This window comes from Myiozetetes cayanensis, unplaced genomic scaffold, assembly GCF_022539395.1.
Source record: "Myiozetetes cayanensis isolate MyiCay16 unplaced genomic scaffold, myiCay2020 scf9, whole genome shotgun sequence".
Taxonomy (NCBI): Eukaryota; Metazoa; Chordata; class Aves; order Passeriformes; family Tyrannidae; genus Myiozetetes; species Myiozetetes cayanensis.
The window spans coordinates 38,483,550-38,506,518 of NW_026088185.1; the positions used below are offsets into that span (position 1 = coordinate 38,483,550).

The following is a 22,969-nucleotide window of genomic DNA, read 5'->3' on the forward strand; positions in this document are numbered from 1 at the left end:
TTGCATTTTGAATCTGTTCAATAGCTTTATCAAACACCCTCATATTGAAAATTTTAAGGACAGAATGATGAACCTTTTTTCAGAACTTTTTTCCTAAAAACTTTTTTCTGAAGAAAAATGTGTTCAGGTGTAACCAATTTTCATGAGGAAAAGAAGGTTTATTCCATGTCAAGTCACAATTAAATGAGAGGGGAAAATGAAAAAAATGCAGTCCATTTTCTTCTTCCCTTTTCCATCCCTATTTTAAGGGGTGAAGCGGGGAAAAGATGAGTAGGAGAAAGAAAAATTCTTACAGGTGGGAAGATGAAAGAGTGAAAGTCTGTTCCTCAAGAAAAAGAATTTCAAAAATGTATGACTAAAAAAGTATTTTTGCAAAATCTATCCAATTAAAGAGGCTCTGAAATTGTTTGAGGGCTTCACAAAAACATTGCTTCACACTCCAGATGAAATAGGAACACCTGCTTCTGAGACAGATGGAGTTACTGCTTAAGCCAGAGCAAAAGGTGCCAGGGGGAGGCTGCTGAAGTGGCAGCCACATAACTCTGGCCAGCCAACAATGAAGAAAAAGGGATCAAAGCCTGTGGCTGCCAGATATCCCTGAGACATTTCCTGTCCCCCTCCTGCCATCGTGACTGTCTCTGCCTCTCAGTGCATACAGAGGACAGAGCTCCTTTCCTGCTCCTTCCCTTTATGCTGCCTTGCCATGCCCTTCCTCCAGAACACCTGTCCATCCCTGGCCCAGCCAACTTCTGACTCCAGCAGCTCCCACAACTCACACACAGGTCCCTTTTCCCCTCCCCAGAACCTCCTTCCTGCAGATGCATTATTCTCTGGCAGAATGGTAGCAAGACAAGAAAAAACCATGGGAAAGTCTTGTCCTGGTTCATAACAGGGAACAGGGAATAAAGATCTCACTCCACATCTAGTTCAGCAAAGGAATGATGTTCTGAGTCAAAAATTCTGGGTTTTCACTTGTCTCAGGTGGAATCAACCTGCAACTGTCCTGGCCAGGGTAAGCTGCACAAAGCCACCCATGGGCCCTCTGTGCTCACAGGCAGAGAGCACTGAGGACACACACACAGACACATCCCAGCATGTTCCTGCCCCTGCCCTGGCTGGCTCAGGGACACCAGCAGGGAAAGCTGCAGGATTGGTCACTGCAGCACTCACAGACAGGCAAGGAGGAGCCCGGTGATTCTCCAGTCACAGCCCCTCAGTCACCACCACCAAAGCTAAAATCCCACTTGTGAAACCAGAAACATTTCCACATCTCAGGTGGGCCTGAGTTCTGCACACCTGGTTGAATATACCTGGTTTCTGGATAGTCTGGAAAGGAAGAGCAGCTGGAATGTGGCTGATCCACTGTGCTTGGCAGCAAACTTGGTTATGGGCTGTTATTGGGATAGGAAGATGCAAAGGGGGCCATGGAGACTTCGTGTGACTGTGGCTGAGAAACAAGGTGTTCAGAGCAACCTGCATGTGTGGCTGTACTGGAAGAGAGTTGGAACACAACCACGCCATGCTTTCAACCAGCATGTTACAGTGCTTTTAAATCAAGGAGAATGGCTCCTTATTTTTATTGCTTACATATTTTCATCTTTAAAAAGTTACTTACAGCTCCCTCTTGGTTACCATTAGGTGACTAAAACTAGACCTCAGCAAACAGAACACTTTATTTAAAGCAATCTGAAAATACATACATCTTCAAATTGTTCTAAAACTAAGGTGAAACAAAACTCTATCTTTAAACATGCTCTTGAAATTATTTTATAGCAACAGTAATGCCATTTATGTATTTATGTGTAACTGCTGCAATATTACCCTCTTTTCCTGTGTGTGCTTTTTTTTTCTTTAACAGTTAACAATGGATTTACCATTTGTTTCTTTGGTTCTGTCTCAAAGGAGGAGTAACCCAGCTCTTCTAAATGTGGATAGCTTGAATCAGCAACAAAAAGTAGTAGCTGGGAACACATACTATTCTCTGTGGAGCTTTCAGAATATATATATTTTAATACCAACTCAGTTGGAAAACACTGGAAAAGGTGAAAACACAAAAGAAAGATGAAAAAATAAAGTTTGGATGAATTCAGTAAAATTTCGTGTTGCCAATCTGTGAAGAAATATCTGCCAGGACCTTTGGTACATGATCCCTCCATGCATTACAGGAAGCAATGCTCCTGTACTGAAGGAAGTATATAAATATGCATTTTTTCTCTCATTCACTGTCACCCTTCTCTACTATTGAACAGATTCCTGTGGTCTCTACCACACAAGCACTACTGCACCTATTTATACCTCTCTGTCGAGCTCTACATTTACGTTTTATGGCTATTAAATGCTTTTAACTTTTTTTAAGGATCTACCTCAGCTTAACTATTTGAAATCCTTGCTTCATATGTTTTTGTTTGGCTTACTGTCTGGGTCAACCTCCCCATTTGTTCCTGTAAATTCTTCATTGCCTCCCATTTTATGTACTAAGTTTGGATGAGTTTCCACAAAGCACTCAAATACAAACTTTTCCTGTTTTTTTGGGGAAGCAGAATCCACACATATTTTGCATCTCTGATTCAAAGAAAGTCCACACATTGACACTAACACATCCAAACCACAGTAACACTGGGATAAACTCTCCTATTTGACCCCCTTTGGCTGAACCAATTTGTTATCCCTATTCATTCTCAGATCCCTTGGGGCTGGGAGAAGAAATATGATCACTGAGCTTCAAAAGCATTCACATTACAAGTCATACATAAATCCTACCTTTAACTGAGTCTTTTCAGAGGCCATTTTTGCCTCTGCAGCAAGTTCATACAGATGTTTGTAGTCAACAGGTTTGTACTTCTGGCTGCAAAGAGCATTTCTTGCAGGAATCACTGGATTTTCTAGGATTGTCACATAAAACACATAAGGTCATTTCAAATTCTGGATAAATGATTTAAGTGTGAGTCATAAAATGAAAGCATTATAGATAGAAATTAGAACCAGTACATTTTAAACACTGGAATTTTCCATAACAGAGACTGTTAGTTGGAGAATGAGAGTTATATAAGAAACATTAACCAGTTGTCTGTTTACAAAAAGTTTTAAAATCACTGTTTACCTGTGAATTTCATTATGAATTCACTTTAAACTGCCTTTACTGGAAATTTAGTAACTTCTAATACAGAAATACCTAAATTTCAATATATACATTCTTCTTGCACCAAGCAGAAAACCTCCTCAATGTTTACTGTAACCTACAGATTAAACAACAGGAGGGATTTTTTTCTAAGAGATACCAAAACTACCAAACCCATGCAACAGGAATGAGTTGCAGTTCCATTTCCCAGTGCACCTCCAGCCATGCAGACCAACAGTTGTATCAGAACAAACGCAGAAAATCAGGACTGCAAATCCTGCCTGAATGGAATTTGTCAACAGGCCAGAGAGAACCTCTGAGGTAGCCCCAGACAGAGCTGCCCAGTATTCCTGGATGGATTTCCTGGCTCATGGGACTGTGCCAGGCTGCCATTCAGAACAGGACTGCGGCTTCTTCCCCTCATCATCATCATCACCCAGAGTTGTGCAGGCAATCCCCGGGCACAGGGAGAGGGCACACGCCCTGCACAGAGGAGGGAAGGGAAGGCTCCCTCCTTGCCTCCTGCTCGCCAGTCCTCATCTTCTCACCACTGATCTTCTCGTCACACCAATTATTCCACCAGGGCAGTGTTATGCTAAGCAGGTTATAGCTCTGATCTTGCATTAAGAACATTTCTTTTTTCTCTATATACCTTAAACAAAAAGCATTCAGTAGTTTGATCCACTAAATTCTTCCTTTTTACCCTGGGAGCTTAGCATGAATAATCTCCTTTCTCCCAGTTTTTAGGCTTTTAGGCAGCTTTTTTAAGCCCCCTTTGTGGGTTTTTCTATGTGAAGATTTTTTTTCCTTCTTTCTAAGGTTGCTTGCAACACCGTTCAGCAGAACTCACAGAAAGTCATTCCACATTCAAAGAGCTAAAAGTTTCAGACCCAAACGCTCTGAAAAGCTGAAACATCTCTCACGTGGAGATAGGCTGTGAGAGGTGGGGATGCTCAGTGGAGAAGGCTCCAGGAAGGCTTTATTGCAGCCTCTCAATATTTAAAGGGGGCTTATAAGGAAAACAGAGAAGAGCTCTTTACCAGGGCCTGTAAACGATAGCACGAGGGGCAACAGTTTTAACATGAAAAGAGGTCAGATCCAGACAGGAATCGAGGAAGAAATTCTTCCCTGGGAGGGTGGGCAGGCCCTGGCACAGGTTGCCCAGAGAAGCTGTGGCTGCCCCTGGATCCCTGGAAGTGTCCAAGGCCAGGTTGGACGGGGCTTGGAGCACCCTGGGTTGGTGGAAGGTGTCCCTGCCCATGGCAGGGGGTGGCACTGGATGAGTTTTAGGGTCCCTCCCAACCCAAACCATGATTGGAGAGCTCTAGCACCTTCTCTATGCAGCTATTGGTTGCACAGAGTATTTTATAAGCAGTTGATAAGACCAACTGGAACATACATACCTCCATCACTAATCCTAGGAGTTGAAAACAATGTTCCATGGTCCAGTTCACCCATTTTTATTTTTTAGGTGTTTTTTATATCTGTTGAGAAACAATCGGATGTTTTGAGAACACTAACATTGTGGATGCAATCTAAAAACACATTCAAAAATATCTATTATTTTCTGAAGGAGGTACATCTCACTAAAAATATAATTAGACAAAAATTCCTCAAGTCCATCTCTCATTTTAAGAGGGATTTCACATGCCTCGTACAGTTTAGCAGCTAAGAAAACAAAATATTATTTCCTCTGAAATCTGTAATGCTCACATAGATATCTGGTCTTTGCTTTATGCTTTTCAAAATATAATGAGTCCTTTGACCCAAACATTAGATCAGTTTTTGAGGTGTTCTTTGCTTCGGAGAAATTAAGCCTGAAAAGATCACTCTTTTCTTGCATTTAGAGACTGTGTCTTGATCCTTTTAGGAGTCTCTGCACTAACACCTGTGAAACCCAGTCAGCTCTTTCAGCAGCAGTCACTCGGCTCTGGGGGAGCAGCTGCATCCAGTACCCACATCATTGTGAAATTAACGTGACATTTAAGATAAAATAAGTTACACAACGCTGTAAAAAGACCTTTGAAGTCTCAACTCCCTTGCTTTCACCATAATTAAGCATACATGGTTGCCACCTCGGGTCTGGCATACAAATAAAAGCAACAGATCCAATGGAGGTGTTTCAGCCAAACTGAACCCATGGCTGAGTCACACCAGAAGGGGAAGGTCATGTCCAGCCAGGCTCCCCACAAACCTCCCTCAAAACCAGCTCTACTAAGCCAAAATTTCCTACACACAAGATTCCTCCTCTTTGTCATACCTCTGACTTTTGTGAAGGCAAGCAGCAACACAGTAAAGAGTAGAGCAGCAAAGTCTGTTCACTGGTGTATTGCTGAGTTATTTCCTCACTGTTCTAGTGAGTTGAACCAGTTTATCCCTACAAATTTCAAGGGTGGCACAATGCAACACGGTGGGAAGGAAGAGCAGTAGAAGCAATGGAAAGGGAACTACTCTGACAGAGAGCCACTAATGCCAGTCAAATAAAAATGTGAGAGTGCAAACAAAGACAGTCAACACTGTAGTTTCCTGTGAGCTGTTTGACACTCTGTAGGGCAGAATCATCAAAGAAATACAGTGTGAAAATCCAGCTTAGATAGCCCACAGTTCCAGGAATGAGTGTCCACACTTAGTGCACAGACATGGCAAATGCAGCTGAAATTACAGCCACCCCTGCTGCTGCAGCTCAGCGTGAGGATCGTCCTGTCCAGGGAACTGGGAGGTGACAAGGCCAAGGAAATGCATGAGCAGCAGGCTTTGCACAGGCAATACTCCTGGACCAAACCAAGGGCAAAACAGTGACTGCTCACGGCTAAAGTGTGACATTTCCCAGAGCATCATGCACAGTCTCCAGTGCTCTTTAGCCAGGCCATGAGACTGTCCCTTGCAGGCTAAACATCACCTGTCCTCACCCAAGAGTGGCTGTTCATTAATACAGGGGCCTCTGCAGATCTGGGCTGAGAGTATTTGACAGGATCAATAGATCAGAAGCTACACTGAATGTCATCATCTGGTCACAAATACTGAAATTAAAAACCACAAATCAAGCAAATACATGAGGGAGTTCACTTTCCTCTTGAAACACTAATGTATATTTTACCATCTGATGTCACCTGCAAATAAATTCACAGTTCTGTGCCAAACTCTACACCCTCCTGGAAAGTCAAGGGGGAAAGAAAGGAGGAAAATGTTAGCACATTCGTACTGCTGATTCTATTTTATTCTGCTTGCAGCAATTATTTGGTTTCAATTTGTAACTATATAACACAGCCAGATTCATCCAGACAAATGAGGCAATTCTCCATACCAGAAGCAACTTTGGCCCATTTGTCATGCTAATGTTTTATCTATACATCAGTTTATCTACATACAATTTCCTAACTGCATATATACTTAGTTGGAATAGATTTTTAAAAAAATTCAAATTAATTATATATGTAAAGCCTTAAGGTAGGGATTTACATGACACAGTGAAGTATGGGATTCACCTTACTTATTTCTCCAGGATGCACAAAGACACTTTAACTGTTGCTTTTTGCCCCCAAAGACAAAATATGGTTTTCTGCTTCTTCTTTGAAAGGTCGGCTACACACAGGTTTGCCTTTCGGTCTCTGGGACTCGTCACTGGAAATACAACTGAACAAGAAAGGCTCCATCACCAACACACAAATCTTTAAGTTATGGACAGATAATTTCAAAAGGCATGTAAAGAAAATTCTTTTTATTCAGGTTGTTTACAAGCCTGTAAATTAGGTTTAGTTTAGTATCCCTGCTGGCAAAATACCCTTAGATTTCCAGCCTCCAAACTCTTCTTCCCGGGAGGAGGGGAAAGCAGACACATCATGAAATTCTGTAATTATAAATAGGGACAGAGAGAAAACTATAACAAAAGAAAAGTGAAACCCCTGAAACTGGCATAATTTCCATGGAATTCTATAATACTCAGCACTTTCTGGAAAGTCCGGCACAATTCTGTGACAATCTTCCACTGGATCTACAGTCATTAGGGTTGAACAGAAAAATTCAAAACAATAATAATAAAAACTCAAATTCTTTGCTCAATTTTACCCTTTCATTTAACCTGAATTCAGAGAAAAGGGAAAACATCACAAGATACTTAAATTCTTTAATTTAAAACTTTTTTTTGATTGACCCATCTAAACCTTTCAGAGATCTCTTTCTTAGAAAGATCATAAGTCCCAATTCATAGGCTCCATCACGAAAATGTGAATATTCAACTGTGGCTTGGTATTTCAGTAACCTGACTGATGCTATTAACAACATAAGAGTGAAGACTGACTGCATCAAATCCCCTCTTACCCCATCAGATACAGCCTGTAGTTACATGGGGGCAGGAAAAGCAGGGGCAGAACCCTCCCAAGGATCCTGAACAAGCCTGGCCATTCTCCAGCAGAGCCGCTGGGGAGCTCTTCAGATCAGCAGCACCATTTTTAAACAACAAGTTCCCTCGAGGGTTTTGTGTACTATGGTTAATATTTACACAGCAATGTTGGTTTTCCTTAGCAGAGATATCAGCAGGGCTATCACACTGTGAGACTGCAAACAGAAATAAATATATCTGCATTGCACTGGAAGCAGATCGTCTGCACAAGATTTGGGGCACCACGCGAGCTTTGGAGATCTGTACCAGCTTCAACCAAGTCACCAGAATTCCTCAAACTAAAAGCAGGAAAATATATCTACAAGTGAAACCACAACATGGGATAGTCCTGACTACAGCGTGGGACATCAGGGTTCCTTGTAAAGTCAGCAGGAGAGACCTACGAGAGTGAAAGCTGCCTGGGCTTTGCCTGTGACCACCGGCAGCTGTGGGCACCACCTCCCCAGGCTGCAGGGACAGAGGGGAGTCAGCGGTACAAAGCAAACAATTTACCTCAGAGGATTCTCTGACTGCTGTTTTCACGTGGTTAGTCTTTAGAAAGGGCATTCAAGCCTCCACCTTCAGCTTTCCCAGTCCTCTCTCCAGCCCAGTGCCCCAGCAGTGACACTTCCACTGCCCTCAGGGCCCCAGCACCACTCCAGGAAATCCCTCTGATCCCTGTGATTCAGCAATTTCACAGAGCAGAAAATCCACTTCTATTTTTCATTCTTGCAAGCATAACCCATGGAGAATCACATGTAACAGATTTTTGTTTTTCTACTTCCTCTTGCATTTCCACTCTAGTTCATGGAAAGTGATGCAAATATTTCAGGGCACATCTGAGTTTTTAACAAGAATCACTAGATTTTGCATCTGGAAGTGCTTCTAATCACCTTCATACTTTTGCTCTTGAAGAGACCACAGGAATGTCTGTATTTTATAACCTTAAAAGAGTAATTTCAACTATGTCAATGTTCTCATTAAATTCTGTGACATGTTAGTATTTCTCCTGGTTGTAGAATCAGTATTAAAGGGGAAAGGAAATCAATTTAGGGTGAGGTTTAGCATATTTACATCATAAAGACACTTCACAAAGATAGAATTATTTGTAGGTTTAAACCCAAGAAATTTAATTGACAGGTGATTAATTCTGGGGGACCTTGCTCAACGCCTACCCAGCAGGCTCCCTGTCAGCTTCAATTGAAATCTTGCACTGAATGCATGCTACATCTTACAACCCAGACTTAGCATTTCTCATGAAAACTATTAATTTTTAAAGGTTTGCAGCTGCTTGAACAGAGCTAATGAGTTACAGCTAATGATTTTTTTTCCATACACCTATGTATTCTGGAATCTAAACTACTCAAAGAACAGAAATATCCATTTCAGGAAGAGTTAATTGCATTAAAGCGTATTTTTGCCTTCACAGGGGGCAACAGAATAACTTCAGTTTGCATACCTCCTTTCTAAAGGAAGATTATTCAGTAAGCAGTACTCCTTCAAACCAGAGTAACTTCATTTCCCTTGCCATAATTTCTTTGGGAATAGGTTTGTTTCTCTTGTGTTTTTTTAGTCATTAGTTATTAACATCCATAAAATGCAACTTGAACTAACCACACTATCCAGAAATTTGGTCAATCCATTTATCATTTGTGACCAGAAAGATTATGAACAGATTCCAGAAGATTGACACCTTGGCATTTAAAAGTTTAAAACACAGCTCTTTGGGACACGACAACAAGGAAATCATTAACAAGAGAGAAAATGAAAGCTCTAAAAGAAGCAGGAAAAGAGCTGCATTAGGGAGCTCTGCCAATTAGCATTACATGCTGTACAACTGTACAACTGCACAGGACGATGCAAACTGTTTCTGTAAGTGCCAGCAATCCCTATCCAAGCTTGACAGAATGAGCAGCACCTTGCAAGACAAACCTGGACTTTTCCAGAGTGTGATTTCCAGGCTGGTTTCTGGTTATTCTCCTGCCTTCCCCATCAGCTCACAGTACCTGTTCCAGCTCTGCTGTTCGTGGTCAAAAACAAGAGCAAGGGATTTAGAAATAAATTAAAAGAAAACCAGTCAGGTCAGGTGAGGAACTTCAGGCAGATAAAGGGAATACCACCTGACAATTTCATTACTGACCATGCCTTTAGTAGGGCTAAGGTTTTATTAGCTTAATGAAAAAAATCAGGGTGAAGAGACATTTCAAAATTATGAATAACATAACAGATGAAACACTTGCCTTTAGAAAATAACTGCACAAGAAGCTGACAATCTGGTCTCTCACAAGCTGAAAAGAAACACCAGTACTCTGCTATTGACAGTCAGCCTTCCTCCCCCCCGCTCTGTCACCACCTGAGCACTTCTACTGACAAACTCAGGAAGAGAGTACTGCACAGGGACTCTCATCTGACCCTTTAACAAGGGCAAAACCAACTCACTCATGAAAAATTGGGACTACTTGAAAGCTTTAAGGAGATTGGGCCCATCACACCCTCTTCCCTCTCTAAACCCCTTTTATCGCTGTTCCCTGCGCAGCTGCCCCGTCAGCGTCATTCTCCTGGATCACACATTTTGGGAGCCATCATCCTAATCTGGGTCCATCTGGCCAGATTTAAATGACAAGCTTCTCCTAACAGAGGAAATGCTGTACTTTTTGAAAAATAACTATGGATACCAGTAAGATTAGCAGCAGCAGAGCTACCCCTCTGGATTATTTATTTACTTATCTCTTTAGCAAATTGTTAATATCTTTCTACTGACAATTTCTCATTTAATGTCAGCACTTGAACAAAATTTCACATAATCACCTTAGTTTTACCTCCTTTGAAAAGAAAGCAGACAAATACATCTCCAGGAACAGAACTGATGCAGAAAAAACCTTACGGGCCACTTTCTGTAATCTTAGGGCTACTGTGCCTGATTAACCAAGTCCTTATTCCCTTCTAGCCAACCCATTTCTCTGTTCCACAATGGCATCATACATTTGTATTTGATCTCAGCTTTCCATGGACATTATTTTCTGTTAGCACAAATTCAACATTGTGACCTCACTAAAACAGAGAAAATGAATGCTGACATGGTTTTGGAAAAGGACAAGATCTATATAAACCCGTATTTTGTCTTCAGCAAGCAAATGTACCAAGCAAAATGACAAAAGCACTGCCAGTTAAATGTATTTCTGCTTTAATGTCAATACAGTTAAAAATCTCTCCAATACTATAAGAGTCCATCTAAGCTGAAATTCAGGTCCTGTACTTCAAGACTTGACTCAAACTTCAATACAGTCCCTAGACCAGGAGTCCAGATGCATCTTAGAAAGAAGTACAAAAAAGTCAACCAGAAGCCCCTGTACACAGGAACCTGTCCCCCAGGAACACCAACTCAGCTCTGCCTGCAGCCAGACACAGCTCATCTTTTAGCAGCAGCAAAAAGCATGAGATTTACCAATCCTCGGTTTCTCCTCCTTTGGACAATTTAGTATTTCACCACAATCTGAACTCTTCGAGGCAATAACAAATGTGACCTCTTAAAAGATAACATCTCCAATTCAACCAAACACCTCAGTGCATTCTTCCTGGAAGCCTGCTGGTGCCTGAGGTATGTGACACCAGTTTATTCCTACAGATGGGAACAGCCAGTATTGAGGCAAGATCCTCCTCCCTTTCATTTAAATAGAAATTAAAGTCCCCAGTGTTAGTCAGCACTTCTGGAGCAAGCAGAGTCTGCCCCAGGCTGCTCCTGGGGATGAGTCAGGCCAGGCCCTGGTTCCACAACTGTGAGTGCTCCCAGTGAGTTTAGCCAGTGACTTTGAAGGAGCCTGATTCCACTGTCTCGATTCCACAGGGCATTTGCACACGCAGATCTTTGCAGATTTGGGTCATGAGTGCCACTTTTTCCTCTCAGTCAAACTGCTGCTCAGGCACTGAAGGGCAGCACTGCTGGTGGGGGGGCACAGTGCTGAACAGCCTGGATGTGCCTTCTAAACCACAACTTTTTATGCATGTTTTAAATCACGTTATCAAACGCAAAAATCAATAATGTGAATCAGCTCTACTCAAAACACAATTTAATAGCATCATCCATGACAGTGTAGCAGTGCTCTTCACGTTTGTGAATCCCATGACAGCAGGTGTTACAATCCTCAGAGGCTCAGTAACTTACTGCTGGGTGCACATCACTACAAACCAGAGCTGAACAGGGATGACTGAAAACCTGGAACACCGCATCAGTGGGAACTTGGACTGCGGATTAGGACAGATGTTCCTAAAAAATAGAAACTCAGGAAAAAATACCCAAACACAGACATCCCTTATTCTCAGGGTTCTCTTTGGAATACCTGGAGATTCCATAAAATTTGTGGAAGGCTTCTTTTAAGATTTTAAAGTTTAATGGAAATGTTAATTGCTTTGCTACTGCATATTTTCACTCAAAGAAAAGGAATATTAACATGAAGTTGTTGGAACCCTCTCATCCTAATTATTGTCAGGGAAAAGAGGCAAAGAATCACTCCCATTGTAGGGCACAGAGTACAAACAACAAACAAATAACCAGCTTGATCCCTTAATCAGATCCATTCTCTTCTGGTTGAACTAACTATGTGAAAATGGCACCCATCCAGAACGTACTAATCTTGCAGCAGTCAATCCTTTCCCCGGGAAAATGCTCAGTATAATACTTCAATAATTCAGTGTCAAAACAGTTGCTAGAGAAGCCCCATAGTTTGATTGCAATTTAAATTTACATTCCCCTGAAGAAAGAATTATGGATCTCTTTGAAATAAAGTCAAGTCTCTGAAATGGTGCGTTCCCAAAAGAGACACAGTCCTTTTTGTCTATGATAATCTCATTACTTCCTCATTAAGTAAAACTTAATCCAAAGTAGGAAGATCAATTTGAGTAACACTTAAAACAATCAGCCTCATGGACTGCTCTGTCACCCTGCAGGGGCAGGGAATGGCTCATCTGCTTTCCAAGGATCTGCACGTTACAAGGGATAGCTATTCCCCCTCCATTCTTTGAATATTCTTAGAAAACCCAAGATAAAATAAACTTTAAAAACACTTCACATAGAAAAAACATTGCAGCAAGCAGATAAACAAAAGGAAATAAATGTTTTAGAAACTGACAAGTTGTCATAAAAAGCGTAGGAAATGAAGTCACCCATGTCACATTGGCTCAAGTGAGTCAGGGGGCATTTTACGTTGTGTTGTTTTGAACAAAAGAAGCTCAATCCACTTTCACTGTCCAAATGTGTTGCTTTCAAAGCTGCAGTCAGCACAACTGGCAATTGCAAGGTTTGACTGAAAGAGAGGATGAAATGAGAAAATCCTCTGACACTTCCAGAGGTTAATTATCATAGAACAATTGGGGTTGGAAGGGACCCTAAAGCCCATCCCTAAAGTCCCTCCCCTTCCACGGGCAGGGACACCTTCCACTGGACCAGGTAGCTCAGAGCTCCATCCAGCCTGGCCTTGGACACTTCCAGGGATGGGCCAGCCACAACTCCTGGACAAAATCCTGCTTTGCTGAGCTTAAGACAGAAATTCTGAGGCATCATCTACAGACTTCTGTATTTGAACACAAGAAATTTGCAGTTTTATTACATTGTTTTTATTAATGTTCCATCTAGCTTCCTATTTATTACTTCCATAGATAACAAAAGTTACCAACAATATGCTTGAACATATTCATTTAAAGATTTATTGGAAGATGTGAGGCTGAATTATCCATTATAGCACTCTATAATTTTCTCCATTACTGAAGAAATAACAAATGTTTTAAATCGACCTGCAACTGCCTGGTCCATAAATCATCCCTGTTATTGGCCAGGCTGTGTGGAGAGTGGGGTGTTTGGAACAGTGCAGCAAGCAACTTACCCTCTGCTCCTCTGCATCCATCAGATAAAATACTCACATCTACAGAATTCATTGAGCTCTACAAAAGTAAAGATGCTGTAACAAAAAACTGCAGAGAATCAACATTCCCTGCAGTACAATAAGGTACCTGGGCTTGGTACTTCTCAACCAGAGGCGGGATCCACCCTGCAGCACAGGAATTTCACAGGTGGACTCCATGTATGGTAACACAGGGCCCTTGCAATAAGGATGAAGTTCCACAGGCAGGGAGAGAGGAGTTAGACCTCAAAGCAGCTGCAGCAGAACAGTGTGTTCTGCAAGAGGCATCACAACTACTAAACCAGCAGATACTAAAACAATCAATACTGAGCAGTAGCAGAAGTTCAGTGGGAGACAGCTAAAGAAGCTTAGAGTAGAAAGGAGTCATTGAGCCACTCTATAAAAACACAAACACCTACTGAAGACTGACTGGGCTTAAAAAAATCTGTGCAAAGTATCTGGATTCCAGCTGTTAAATCACAGCCTCATTGCTCTTCAGATAAATCAACCAATGTCATTTTGTTTCCAGTGCTGCGAAATGAACAATTGGAAATGCAGTTTCAGAGTCATGATAGCTTCATTTTCTCTATCTAGCTAAAGCCCAGATTTTCTCAATGCAGGAAGGGAAACAGGAGTCCAGTTCCTTGCTTTGTGGAATTTAAGAGGTGATTTTAAGTTCTCCTCACATTTTGCACATCTTCTCTGTAGCCTTTTAAATTAAAGTACTTCCACCCACCACATTTTCATGTTAGCTTTGTTAACGATGTTTTTAACTTTAGAAAACCAAATCTTTATGGAAAGGTTCCCTGCCCCACTGCTGGAGGGGCCCCTCCCCACAGCTCTGCTGACAGACTAATTTGTGCCAGCATCTCCTAATGAACTGCAGGCAGGATGCAGCTGGATTAGTTCATGCTGTTGGGGGTACAGTTTATCAGTGCTTTGAGAACACACGACTGTGAATAAGTCTAATTTCTCCTTAAGCCAAGACACTTTTCCCTGTTACAGCCTACGAGGAGCTGTGGCTGTCTGGAGTTGCAGTGATTTGCACATTTATGGTTGTACTTCAGAGCAATTCTGCATCTCACCTGCCTGAGTTCCACAGGTCCCTTCCCACACCAAGCTGCAGGTGGGATGCAATCAAGCTCACGGGGGAAAGAGGAACCTGAGGGAGCAGGACCTTGTGAGGTTGTGCTGACACCAAAGACTGTCTCACCATCCCTTGAGTCCTCCCAGCCAATTTTTGTCTCAGTAGCATAGGAGGAGTCAGAACAGAACATTTGTCTGCAGCCTACGAGAGAGAAGCCAGAGGGACAGACAGTTCATGTGATTTAGGAGCCACTGCAGGTTATTTTGTCAGGAGCATCAGTATCATGTTGTGCAGCTTTGGCCAGTTTTGCTAGGCTGAGTTACATGCAGGGAAGCATTTGGCACTACTTCACTTTAAATTATTGCATAATGTTGTCTGATATGCTGCTACAAAAAACAAGCCATGCTTGTCTGAAGCCTCTCAGTTACAGCCATTAGAAACGTACAGTCTGAAAATATGAATCAATCTTTTTGCAGATACATTTTCTTTGTTGCCTCCTTATTCATAAGGATCTCTAGATTTCAGTTTGAAATTCTGTATCCCTGGTCTGGTGCGAAGGATTACAATTTATTTAATGTCTCAACACTCTTCCCAGGCCTCAAACACAGCCTAGTGAGAAGATGAATAATATTTTGTTCAGCTTGAGAACTACAGCAGTTGCTAGGACTGCAAAGGATTTTAGCAGGCCTTCCCCTGTCCTTGAGCAGACATAAGTACCTGCATTGTCCAGAGATGGGGTGGGGTGGTTTTTTGCTTTGTTTGTGGGCTCTGGGGGAGTTGTTTTGTGTTTGGTTGGGGGGTTTTTTATGTTTTCACTAACAAGAACCTGAAAACCCACAGAATAGGCCAAGTGCCGATCTTCTCGTCTTTACTGGACATCCAACTTGTTGATACCTCCCATCCTCTCACCAACCCATACCACCTGGCTGTTGCCAAGCTGTCCAGTTTTGTCAGGTGCAGCAATGTCCAAGAGCAGCCCTGACTTACGGGTGCACATGTGTGATCAAACCTGGTTTCACAATTAGGACCTGGCTCCAGCAGCACAGCTCACCTGAGGATGTCCCTTTCCTGCCCCCCTGCAACCCAAACACAACACGCACACACCGCTCCTGGGGCCACACCACCGGCTGAGGAAATACGTGGGGACAGAGCGCTCTGCTTTTGCCAAGGGAAGGGTACTGAGCTGTGAGCCAGCAACCTGCTGTTCCTCAAACCTCCATTCTGCTGGAACAGGTATCCATGGCAAAGCATTCCCCCTTCCTGCCCAGAGAGGAGGCCCCCTGTTCCCTCTGTGCTCCTTTGTGCAGGCACCAGAGGCAGGAACAGTGCACTTCACCAGCAAACTGATCCCACCGAGAAAATAAGAGCATGTGTGCTGGGAGCTTTCTGGGGAAACTGGACCAATTGTGCAATCCAGCTGCCTGCACAGTTGCAGAATCCTGTTGCTGGCACGAGGAGGGCTGGAGATATCCTTACAGGGCAGCATTGTCCTTCCCGTGGCAGCTGAGCCAGAGCACAGGGGCTCTGCCATCAGAAGGCTGGTGATCACACTGAGCATTTTGCAGGATCTACAATCAAATACTCCTACTTGATGCTTCAAAGCCATGTAGGAAAAATAAAGGAAGAAATTGCAAACAACCTGGCAGTATCCAAACAGTTTTCCTCAATATTTTGTTGTACCACAGGGAAAGGTAATCTCCACCCACAGCAGAGCAGTAATTTTGAACAGCACTGCCTGAAAGAGAACATTTCTGTAAAAGCTCTCGCTGAAACAGCAAAACCTCAGCCCCTCACTGCTGCAGAAATACACCTGTTAGGTGCCACACCACCCAGGTGCACAAGAAAAAGCAAGAGAACATGTAGTGCTTTTTATACCAAACGAAATTACAGTCTCCAAATTAGCCAAAATCAGTTGTATTGTGAATGTCTGAGTTGCTGTGACATCAACACAAAGGCTTGCAGAAACTTCCGAAATCAAATTGTATGTTTTAACAAGAGGAAAAAACCCCGCACATCTAAATAACTTTCCACCTGAGCTCTAAACAGCTGCCTGTGTGTTCAGTTAGCCTGCCATGGGCATCACTCTTCTCTGGGTATTTTTTCCCCAATCTTTGTTATTTCAGTATCTGTAACAGACTACAGATAAAACAGATAGCCCTAAATAGCTTCCAGGAAAACAAACAAACAAACAAGCAACACTGTTTTTGTGACTGATATTTGTTTTCATAATCCTGCATTTCCAAGGTTCAGGGGTTCTGTGCCAACAATTCCCACTTTTCAGCCACACTGCCTGCATGCTTACATACAATAAGAAAACCTAGATAACCTTGCAAACAGAGAAATAATCACTAAAATTAAAGATGGAATATATATAAAATGAATATGAATTAATTTCAGAATAAATGAAAGGAAGCAGGTAAACATAAGGACTTGAAATATTGGAAGAGTACAACAGTAGCAAAACAACCAGCAAATGCCTACTAACTATGTTGCCCTCTAAACCACTGAAAAGAAGCACAATCAGTGTAAGAGGTCAGATTCAAGGCTCAGGAGAAACCAGTAAGGTTCTGAAGGAAAACACGGCACACAGATTTTTATGGACTACAAACACAGCAGAATTAGGGCTTTCCAAATGATGCTGAGAATGAAACAGCATCTTCCTTTCAAGATACATCCCAAAGAAGGTGAATGAAAAGAAACTCTACTTGTTTGTTGCTGATCCCAAAACCGATATAAGAATTGAAACACGCATTTGACAAAGCCCACTATCAGCTAATGGAATCAGGAATCAAAGTTAAAATAGGGTGCCTTTCCACAGCCTCTCTTGTCCCTGTTGGGCTCAGTGCAGGGATAACCGGGCAGGATTGCTGGGCTGGGACACACAGCAGTCAATTAGATAATGCATTGGCTGCTCAGGGTGCCAAAACAAATAAAGCAGCTGTGAGGGGATGACTAATACCAGATAGAACGAAATAGATGCTCTTCACTGACAGTCACTCAATATATTTCCAAACCTGACAGGACCTCAAATGCTACTTTTCATTCTTTAGACTTGTGTTGTGCCAAAACAAACCATCTTAAGATCCCTTTCTCTTTCTTGCCAGCATTTCTTACCCTTTCCCATCCCAGCCCAGTGGGAAACTGTAGCACACAGCCAAAGCTTGCAGTGCACAGCTCCACAGGGATACAGGGCTCTTGGAACAGCCTGTTCTGCTCATTCTGGGTTTGCAGCCACCCAGAACCTGGGAGGCCTGCAGATGGCATGGTGCCACCTCCCCTGTCCTGCCAGCAGCCTGTGCCTTCCACAGTCCCCACAACAACTTCAGCAATGCTTACATTCACCTGGGAGCAATAAGCTTCTCCACTGCCAAAAGCTGTTATCTGTGGAAGCTAAGCCAACACCACAATGGCCAAATTACAGGTTAAAACCAGCTGAGACTGATTTAATTAATCCAGTACACCTCTGGTAGAAGCAACCTTGCAACTAATGAAGGCCACTGCTCTCAGAGGTTCTGTACTTTCTCCTCCCTTATTCTAGATCTATATATTTCACATTTTCTTTTTCCTTTTCCCCAGCTCTCCACTCTCATTTGACCCTTCCTGCACTTATTTCACCCTTGTTGCTCTTTGTTTTACTAAGTTTCTATAGTTATTCCTCTCAGTTCCTGTTTCCCATTTCCTAGAAGGAGGCCACTGTTCTGGGTTGGTAACATTTTATATCCACATGGTATGAATCATGCGACTTCCAGAGCAGTGAGGACTCCAGATCCCTGTTTACAACTGCCAAGCATTTTCAGTGTGGATATGATCATGCTGTGGGAGTTCCTACTGCATTATTCCATGCAAATACCTCATAGATTAAATATCACACCAATAACTTACAGGGTTTCTGAGTAGCAGGTTGTATTCCCAGGAGGAAATTAGAAGGGGCTATGAGAATTTTGAGTTTAAAGGTGACTCTCCATGTTCAGCTACCTCCTTGTTACCTGCAGTTCCTTCCTGAACAGAGGTTAAGGGCACAGTTCTGCCCATGGTGTTAACGTTGATTAAACCACATCACATTTCTCATGGGTCCTTTTGCCAAAGATAAAAAGATGGTGAATCCCACCAGACACCAAACTGAAAAACTGACCTGCATGGAAAAAAAGACACAAGTAAAGATGCAGATGCTATATTTATGGTTAGGGTACAGCAGGATTTCTACCCAGTGTGCCTCAATGAAACAGGGGAAGGGGTGAATAAAACAACCTCTTCAGACAGCAAGAGCTGCTCGCTGAATTACACCTAACACGAGTCTGCCTACAGGAGAGTACCTAGACCCTTTTAGCGTGCTAGACAAGTATCAGGAAAAGATAAAAGGCAAAAGCATAATAGAATAAAATGAGAACATATGCACTTCTGAGAAGATTCAAGTGGCAATTTAGTCTTGGCTCCTTTTAGCCACTTAAAATGTCAGCACCGCATCCCTCCGTGAAGCGGTGAGTGTGTATCGCTGTGGAGGGGAGGAGGGAGGAGAGGAGCGGTGAATGGGAAACCGGTCAGACACCTGGGACTGACCCAGGCGGTCTGTTCAGGACAAGCACACGATGCAAAAGGGCGACCAAACATTTCACGTACGTACCCTCCCACCCGAAACCTGTTATTAAAGTGTTTCACGGCATCTTCAGAGATAGCGGCTTTTCTTTGGTCCATCTATGACTCCCCACGCCACCAAGAGAGTTCAGTCCCGGCCAGAAGCTTCAAAGCGGTGGGATGTTCGAACACCATGGGAAGCACTTTCCAGTCGTTCCCGAGCGCCTGCCCTCGGCCCGGCGGTGCGAGCAGCCCGCGGGACTCGGCGGGTCCCAGAGCGGGGCAGGCTGGACGGGAGCACCGCGGGTCGCCCGGCCCGACCTCCCCGCCCGAGCGGGGTCGTCCCGGAGCACGCGGCTCAGCAGTGCGGCCAGATGGGGTCGTCCTGCGGCTCCCATGGGGCTCCGGCGGCGGGACCGGGGCTGCCGGGGGACCGGGGCTGCCGGGGACCGGGGCTGCCGGACCGGGGCTGCCGGGGGACCGGGGCTGCCGGGCCCGCCGCACCGCCCCTTTCGCACCCGGCTGCCCGGCCCGCCCCGCCGCGCTCGGACACTCACCACGAGGCAGCGTCCGGCCCCGCGGGCCCGTGCAGCGGGCGCGGCCGGCAGAGAGGCCGGGCACAGCCGGGCACAGTGCGGGCTGGGCTGGGCTGGGTCTGCTCTGCTCTGCTCTGCTCGGCTCGGCTCGGCTCGGCCAGGCCCGGCCCCGCGCTGTCCCCGCCGCACACAGCATCGGTAACCATGGCAACCTCAAGTCGCGCTGCCATTGGCGGGTTTAACGCGGGGCAGCAGCCAATGGAGCGCGGCCTCGGGGCCGGCCTGGCCAATGGGCGCGGCCGCCTGGCCGGGCGGCGCGTGACGCGGCGCGCGGGGCGGGGCGGGGCCGGGGCGGGCGGCGGGGCCGCCACCATGGAGACCCCGGGGTAGGGCGGGCGCGCCCGGCGGGGCCGCTCCGTGCGGTGAGTGGGGCCGGGGCTGGGGCCGGGAGCGAGGGGGGCGAGCGGCGGAGCCCGCCGAGGTACCGGGGCCGAGGAGCTGCGGAGCCTCCGCCGCTGCCTGGGGCGGACCCGCGCGCGGCCCGCGGGAGGAGCACGGCGCGCCCTCCGCGCCCGCGGGAGCCCGGTGGGGTCGCCCGGAGGGGCCGCCTGGAGGGGCCGCCTGGAGGGGCCCTGCGGCCGCAGGAGCCGCTACCCGGGCGCTGCCCCGGGCGCCGCGCCGAGCCCGGGCCCGCCGGTGTGTGCGGGGCGTGCGCGGGCCGGAGCCGCGGGCAGAGCGGAGCCGCGGCGGGCACGGCCCCCGGGCGGCCGCACCGCGGGGCGAGCGCGGGGAGCCCGCGGCGGGGCGCGGGGCCGGCCCGGTGCTCCGGAGGTCTTGGGCTCCGGCTGCCGTCCCGGTGCTCCCGCGTGTCCCGCGCTGCCGTCGCGGTGATCTCGGGGGTCCCCGGCCCCGCTGCCGTCGCGGTGTTCCCTCCGCGGGATCGAAATGCAGGTTCTGTACCCGCTGTGCGACCGCAGAGTTCCGAGCCGCGCTCCCGCCGGTACCGGGGAGCGGCGGAGCATCCGTGGCCCGCGCCGGGAGCGCGGCTGGTGGGGCTCCGGCAACTTTGTGCGGGGTTTGCCCCCGCTCTGCCGCGGGAGCAGCGGCGTGGGCAGGGCCGGTGCGGGGCCCCGGTGCTGGTGCCGCCGGCCGTGCCTCGGGCTCGCTGCAGTGCGAGAACAGAAAGTGCTCTGCAGGTGCCGCTCACCGAGGGCAACCGCCGGGGCTCGGGCTGAGAGAGCTGGGACGTGAAGTGTCGGCACAATAAAATTAATACTGCTGCTGAACCTGGGCTGTTTCAGCACAGAGGAACCATAGCTGATGACTCGAGCCTGCTCTGCTCCATTCCCCCTCCCGGCTGACGCTCCGGAGGCATCCCCGGCTCACCGGCAGAGAACCGGGTGTTTCTCAAGTGCCTGTGTTTGCCCCGTAGACCTTTGCACCTTTTTTTTTTTTTTTTTTTTAACAACCTCCTGCTCCTTGTTAATTTTACATTAGTCATTGCTTCCAGATTCGACTGTTTGAAGGAAAAGGTGTGGTTGGACTGAGAGCAGTAGTGTTGCATGAACCGGCTTTTCAGTTTTTACAGCATTCTCATTTGTTGATACCTTTGAGTTTAGAGGTTAGGAGACAGCAAGGATGATAACGTTTTTCTCTTAACTAATAACTATATTTTTGAGGTAAATAACTTGTTCACTGTCATAAAAACATGGAAACCTATTAAATGTACTTGTTTAGCTTATGGGGAGACATTAATTCAGTCTTGTCCATCATGTTTAGGGTGGGGGGAGTGTGTTTTGAGAGCTTTTTGTTGGCACTTATCTGCTGTAATGTTTCTGTTAAACATTACAATGTTACGTGCAAACGAATGTAACCGGACTGTGGAAAGCAGATTGCAGTAACTTTCTCCTTCTGTTGAAATTGCTTTTGAAGGGCCTTATTGCTGCTGGAATGAATTGCTATTAATATTTTTAATTAAGGTAGAACAGCTGATGGGCCTTTTCCAGTAAAAACTATGATTCTTTCCCTTTCATCTTGTTAGATGTTAAGGATAAATAGGAGTACTAACAATAGAAGTTCTGCTGTAAAATGCAGTTGGAGCAAGTTTGGTGAAAGAGTAGTCTTCGATAAGAGGGGAGAATTTGTTCTAGTTTTTCTTAAAATTTCAGTAAGATAACACCTTTTGGAGTTTGCTTTTTTTTAATAGTAATGCAGGATCCCTTTACAATGAACGTGATTTCAGTCACTCAGTGAAAACAAGGAAAGCAATAGGATACGTTACTTTTTTTTAATAGCAGCTTTGTGTTGTAGCAAAATAGGATCTATAATGTATTTTGGTGTATTTTTTATATTGAGTGATAGGATGTGCTATGTACAAGTAATAGTAATGTCAATTAGTAATGTGTCTGGTGTTTAGCCTAGAAACCTGCATATAATGTGAGAGAAGCCTCTGTGGAGAAACTTTCTGCATATTAACCAAACAGGAAACATAAATAAGGACTTCATGTACTTCTGCTTCACTTTATGTAGGTTATTTAAATATATTAAGTACAGATGAAAAGTTAAAGCAGTTCTGAAAGATGGGACTCTGTGAGTAATGTCTTAATTTTGTTGTGTGTTTTTTTTCTTTCTTAATTGTGATGCTGAAAATTAGCAAGTGCAACATGGGGTTATTTCTTTGGTGCAGGAAAGCAGTTACTGGTTCAGGGAGCTCAGTGAGCTTAATGAGATGGTAGTGAGTGTAGTCAAGAGCAGTTGGCTTTAGTACCAGGAGGCATTTATTGTAATATTTTACAGAAAAGACCCCTAAAGAACAAGCAGAACTCATGATCCTTGTCCGGAAGAGCGTACCTGTGAGTCTGTTATCAACCACAGTCTGTATTGCTCTCAGTTGCTCTTCTGTCATCTACAGTGAAATCAGGGACTCTGGGTTCCAGGGATTGCTCTGGAGAAGTAGCTGTGCTCCTTTCCAGCTGTTCCCAGTGTGGCTGAGCAGAGCAGTCCCCAGGAACGGGGGGCTTTTCTGAACAGGCTGCAAGGCTCTGTTCTGCTGCTGTGGCCTGGGAGCCCAGAGCTGCAGGAGTTGGGGGAGAGGCTACCCTGCTTCAGAACAGTAACCTGGTGTGCCAGGGTTGGGTGGGACACAACTGCAAACAGCTGCTGCAGGTAGAATGTGTTTCACCATCTCGTACGATGAGTGCGCGGACATCTCCCAAAGAACCCGTGCTGGTGTGGGTCAGAATTCTGGAATTTCAGGAGCTTTGGTTAGGTTTGGGGGTTTTCCTCTAGTGAAAGTAAGACAGCAAATCCTAATGAATATGGCATGTACTATCTAAAAGTAAACTGGTTCAAACTTCAGTAATTAAGTAAGAAAAAGAAAAAGGC

The 22,969-nt window shown here is 45.1% G+C and overlaps 2 protein-coding genes across 10 annotated transcripts in view; one reads left to right on the plus strand and one right to left on the minus strand.

The window, feature by feature from the left end:
- The window catches only part of CCDC148 (coiled-coil domain containing 148), a 52,299-nt gene extending 32,934 nt beyond the window's left edge, over positions 1–19,365 (minus strand). Inside the window, exons 1-5 of one of the 9 annotated variants that reach the window (XM_050339665.1) lie at positions 19,099–19,365; positions 18,464–18,609; positions 6,604–6,751; positions 4,522–4,602; positions 2,761–2,882 (exon numbers count right to left, since the gene is read on the minus strand). In XM_050339665.1, the coding sequence (XP_050195622.1) occupies positions 2,761–2,882; positions 4,522–4,576 (177 nt within the window). In that variant the 5' untranslated portion in view covers positions 4,577–4,602; positions 6,604–6,751; positions 18,464–18,609; positions 19,099–19,365. Of the gene's footprint in view, positions 1–2,760; positions 2,883–4,521; positions 4,603–6,603; positions 18,610–19,098 lie in introns of all 9 variants that reach the window. The other 8 variants (XM_050339664.1, XM_050339662.1, XM_050339663.1 and 5 more) reach the window with 8 other exon arrangements.
- Positions 19,366–19,941: 576 nt separating this feature from the next.
- PKP4 (plakophilin 4) overlaps positions 19,942–22,969 on the plus strand; it is a 70,469-nt gene continuing 67,441 nt past the window's right edge. The window contains exon 1 of the mRNA XM_050340374.1: positions 19,942–20,007. The gene's annotated coding sequence lies outside the window, so the exon portion shown is untranslated. The remainder of the gene's footprint in view (positions 20,008–22,969) is intronic.